This window comes from Camelina sativa, chromosome 13 (genome assembly GCF_000633955.1).
Source record: "Camelina sativa cultivar DH55 chromosome 13, Cs, whole genome shotgun sequence".
Taxonomy (NCBI): domain Eukaryota; kingdom Viridiplantae; phylum Streptophyta; class Magnoliopsida; order Brassicales; family Brassicaceae; genus Camelina; species Camelina sativa.
Genome location: NC_025697.1, coordinates 1186442 through 1192023, shown reverse-complemented (window position 1 = coordinate 1192023; position 5582 = coordinate 1186442). Strand labels below are relative to the sequence as shown.

At 31.7% G+C, this 5582-nt stretch overlaps 1 protein-coding gene across 1 annotated transcript in view; it reads right to left on the bottom strand.

Annotated features, from left to right (window-relative positions):
• Nucleotides 4049-5582, bottom strand: part of LOC104734384 (GDSL esterase/lipase At5g03610) — a 2735-nt gene continuing 1201 nt past the window's right edge. The window contains exons 3-5 of the mRNA XM_010453938.2: nucleotides 5176-5450; nucleotides 4555-4861; nucleotides 4049-4451 (exon numbers count right to left, since the gene is read on the bottom strand). Coding sequence (XP_010452240.1) covers nucleotides 4246-4451; nucleotides 4555-4861; nucleotides 5176-5450 — 788 coding nt within the window. The 3' untranslated portion in view covers nucleotides 4049-4245. The remainder of the gene's footprint in view (nucleotides 4452-4554; nucleotides 4862-5175; nucleotides 5451-5582) is intronic.

The window sequence follows — 5582 nt, the reverse complement described above, 5'->3', positions numbered from 1 at the left end:
AAAAAAAAAAAAAAATAGTGGTGGTTCCTTACCAAGCTATAGCCATCGTCGGTGATGTGAGTAGAGTAGTCATTGCCAGCAATACTGACAAGGGCGACGGAAGAAGAAAGGTCGGATGGAGAATAGATATCGCCAATGAGTTTCTCAAAGAGACCGATCTGATACGTCATATCCAAACCTTTAATATAAACCGTGTCGAAGACTCCGGATCCTCCGTACGCAAAATTCATTCCATATTGTAACCGTTCCTTCTCCACGTGATCTTTCCATTGATAAGGGACCGGTGATTCTATCCCCAGAAATAAGGCTGCACACATTTTCCAACGTAATATGTTTTTTTTTTTACGAACAGGTGTTTGAATAACAAATAAGTAAATGAGCAACACCAGTGACCATTTAATAAACTGAAAAAAAGAAAGAATGAAATTCCAAATTCAGGATTTTTTTAGTTAAAACAATCAATCATAATAACACTTGTTATATATATAGATATATATAGAAACTTTTGCCCCAAAAAAAAAAAACAAGTTTTCCGATGCCTAGCACAGAATACAATCATCTAGGACGTGACATTGAAAATTGGAGTCAAATAGCAATTTTTTTCTAACATTATTTTAGTATCAGACAAATAATAATTATTTCATCCATCAGTTCCTCGGAACTTAGTCCTCATCCGGTTAATCTATGGTCAGTGCGTATTAAAAGAAATGAAATCGATAAGTTAACGTTTTAGTTACGCTCATATAGGCACGTACCTAGATAATCGGTAGAGACACGGCCGTCAGAGTAACGGCCCGATGGTGTACCGGGGTATGTCATACCATAAGGCTCTCCCCATGATTCAAAGTCTGTCGGCAGGTTTCCGGTATCGACGTTAGAATTTCCGAAGACAAACAGCTTTGTTGAACCGTATAAGTTACGCTGATGATGTCTCCTGCCAAAATAAATACAAAATTGTAATTTTTAAAATCAGTAATATAGTTCTACTCTAATGAAAAAAAAAATATATAAGATAACTGTGACTACCAAAGAGGAGAAAAGAAGCGTAAGAGTGGGACGACGAGAGTTATCACGGAATTCATTTTCGAAATTTGTTTCTTTCTTTTGTGAAAGAGAGAGTATGTGAAGAATATGAACTTAAGGGTATTCTTATTTATAGATCCACCATACTGGATTTTGTTTAAGAAGTTTAAATCCAAATGGGTGCAAAAAACACGTTTCGGTATAACTAATTAAAGTTTTTTCTAAATTATAAATTCAATGATAAATCCTAAGTAGTATCACATTCAACCTGCTATTAAGAAATAGATGATCTCTTTTTTTTTGTCGCAAATAAATTTATGATCTATACTTTGTTTTTGTCTTTACAAGATTGAATTTATCTTGTATTACAACAATTGGATAATCAAATAAGATATATTCTAACATTTAATTCCTTTGAATAAGTTTATCAATTCCTTTGAATTTATATAATACTCCCTCTGTCCCTAAAAGATTGATGTTTATAACATTTTACACATTCTAAGAAAACAATGATTACTGAGTTTAAATATATTTTTTTCTCTGACTAAACAGATATTATTTAATTTTAAACCAATAACAATTCAAAATTTTAAATATTTTCAGTGATTACTTCTTGAAGTTTACAAAACATTAATCTTTGTGGGACAAAAAATATCCCAAAACATCAATGTTTGTGAGACAGAGGAAGTATAACTTAAACTTTGATAATAGTCACGTTTTTTTCGCTATAGATAAAATAGTCAATATATATATTAATTCCTCGTTTTTTACGTCATATTGTTATTTATATTTTTGATGATTAGAAAAATTAATTAGGTTCATGGGTTCGTGCAAACACATGCTGTTAAAAATAAGAAATAATAGGATTTTTATATTTTTTTTTTCTCGATTTACGGTAAATTTTTCTATCATAGTCACATGGGACAATAAAATATTTCGGGAGGTAAATTAAACAGTTGAAAAAGGGTTTCACAGACAAGTCTATACGGGTTGCGATTTTTAGCGGACAAACCTATGTGGTTGCAGATTTAACGGGCAAGCCTATGCGAGTAGTAGCAAGGTCATGCAGGATGCAAATCTCGCACGCAAATCCAGATGTATGTGGGCTGGTCCATTTGACATATAATCTACACAAACAGATTGAACACAAAAAAACAGACAAAACAATATACAAATTTAAGAAAGTGTGATATACGTCAAATATATAGTGGAACAAAACCAAACAAAATATATATATATATTTGATTTTCATTCAATATAACACAATCACTTTGTTTTACAATTTAATCTAAATACGAATGACCAAACATTAAAAAATATAACACCTCGCGTTATAAAATAAAAGAAATAATATACCCATGGTATATTTCAGATCAGTTTGAGTTACAACTTTTATAACCCGACTACTATCCGAATTACTAGGTACCCGAAAAAAATCCTTAAAAATTTGATAAATTTCATTAATTTTTGCTAAATTTTGACATATTACATAAAATATTTTTTTGCGGGAGTTAGCTTGATTAATATCCGACAAAACGTTTTGGGGAAGATAATAGAGCCCATATATATATATATATATTATATTAATTCCTTTGAATTTATATAATATATAACTTGAACTTTGATAACAGTCACGTTTTTTTGCTAAAGATAAAATAGTCAATATATATATATATATATCTATATGTTAATTCCTCTTTTTTACGTCATATTATTATTTATATTTTTGATGATTAGAAAATTTAATTAGGTTCATGGGTTCGTGCAAACACATGGTGTTAAAAATAAGAAATAATAGGATTTTTATAATTTTTTGATCTACGGTAAATTTTTCTGTCATATTCACATGGGACAATAAAAGATTTTGGGAGGTAAATTAAACAGTTGAAGAAGGGTTTCACAGACAAGTCTATACGGGTTGCGATTTTTGGTGGACAAACCTATGCGGTTGCTGATTTAACGGGCAAACCTATGCGAGTAGTAGCAAGGTCATGCAGGATGTAAATCTCGTGGGCAAGTCCAGATGTAAGTGGGCTGGTCCGTTTGACACATAGTCTACACAAACAGATTGAACACAAAAACAGGCAAAACAATATATAAATTTAAGAAAGTGTGATATACGTCAAATATACCATGTATCAAAACCAAACAAAATATATATATATATATATATATATATATATATTTGATTTTCATTCAATAAAACACAATCACTTTATTTTACAATTTAATCTAAACACGAATGACCAAACATTAAAAAATATAACATCTCACGGTACAAAATAAAAGAAATAATATACTTATGGTGTATCACAGATCAGTTTGAGAACCCGATTACTACCCGAACAATTAGATATCCGAAAAAATACTTAAAAATTTGATAAATTTCATTATTTTTTGCTAAATTTTAACATATTACATAAAATATTTTTTTTGGATATTTTGGGTATTCAAGTATTTTTGGACTCTCCATGCTTCAGATTCATTGATTCCTACTGCAAAAAAAAAAAACACAAAATTCAAATTGTGCTAGATATATTATGGAATTCCGCCAGTGATAAAGTACCAACGAAGAGAGAGAGCAAGAAGAAGAGTTTCATCAGATAATACATTTCAAAATTTAGATCAAAGACTCTTTTTTTTTTAATTGTTAGAGACAAAAAGAAATGAAGAGCAAAGAGAAAAGATGTGGAGGAGAGAACTTTAAGGTTTGCAATTGAAGTGTTCTTAATGTCTTTGTGGCCTAGTAACCTTAAAAAGGAGTTGACTTAGCTTCAATGTGTGTGTTTTTCTATTTTATCATATTGAAGATCCTGGACCGAACGAAATCTACTTTAACTAGAGCATATGGTAGAACGTAGAACTACATATTTTTGCTATTGTTATTTTAAAGTGATTTAAAATCCAATGATTAAGGGCCCTTAATAAAAGTTTAAGAACGAATTCCCGTAGTAGATTATTAATTCCATAAGTAGTATAAATGTAATCTTTAACTAGAAACAGAGTGCGTAAAGACAGAGCATAATAATACAAAGAGTGTTTTATTCCAGTCTTATTTCCTCAAGTTTACACTTTTATTCTTAAACACACAATAAGAAGATAGAGGCATAGTGCCTTGCATGGAGGAGTACTGACAGAAAGACATACTCAAAAGACGTAGAGACATTTAAGTATTTAACGATGAAGAAGTTTTGAAATCTCAAGCATATTGCGGGTCTTCGATCAAACCAAAAGTGCTTTGAGGTTGTTGGTCAAAACCGAGTAAACCGCCTTCCATCCTTCCTGAGTAGGGTGAAATTCATCCCAGAAGAAAGCAGACGAAGGATCATCGCATAAGGTATAATTCTTCCCACCGTTCTCGTCCAGAGTCCCGCAATAGCCTTTGCCTCCGCAACACGGCTCGTATGGAATTTTAAAATTCGTAATCCCTAAGTTACCATAAACCATATACATATATATATATAAGCCTTCGAAAATAGGGGTTTAATTATTATATTTAGAATACTGTTTTTTTTTTTTTTGTTTGTTTACCTGGATTCTCTCCTTTGTTATTGAGGACGGCCAAGAAGGCCTTGTAGTAGTCAAGGTAAATGAAAGGCGAATTCTTGGTCTCCTTGTTGAGTCTAGCCACTACTTTCTGCAAGGCGTTGTTGTGTACGATTGTCAAGGCGTTTATAACATCGTTGCACTTCTGGTATGAGAAGCCTCTGGTGTACATGGGGAGGCACCCGAGCGGCTGTAATGATGGTACTGCTACCTTTTTCACTCCCAAGGCGTGGATCCGTTTCAAATTCACCTCGATTTGATTGATGACTCGCCTCACAAATTGAAAGATGCTCTGTGATAATAGTCAGAAATCAAGTTAACTTTCATTTTATCATTGGTTCTAAGATTACGATCAAGATTGAAGATCTTTGTCTACGTAGATTGTTAGAATCTCAAAAAAAAAAAAGGAGTTGGAAGAGACTTAAATATAGGTCTATAAATTAGAAGATTTTTAATTGTATTAGTGTTCAGTTCAAAAGATATAATTGTAAGATTTTTTTTTTTTTTTTTTTTTTTTTTTTTTTTTTTTTTTTTTTTTTTTTTTNAATTTCAGAAATAATAAAATTTAATTAATTGAGTTTATAAGAAATAGTGGTGGTTCCTTACCAAGTCATAGCCATTGTCGGAGATGTGAGTAAAGTAGTCATTGCCAGCAATACTGACAAGGGCGACGGAAGAAGAAAGGTCGGATGGAGAATAGATATCGCCAATGAGTTTCTCGAAGACACTAATCTGATGCGTCATATCCAAACCTTTAATATAAACCGTGTCGAAGACTCCGGTTCCTCCGTACGCAAAATTCATTCCATATTGTAACTGTTCGTGTCCCGCGTGATCTTTCAGTTTATAAGGGATGGGTGATTTTATCCTCAGAAATTTGGCTGCACACATTTTCCAACGAAATTGTATTTTTACGAACAAATAAGTAAATTAGCAACACTAGTGACCATTTAATATATTAATGAACTGAAAAACAAAAACAAATACAGATTACATTATTAGATAAAGATATA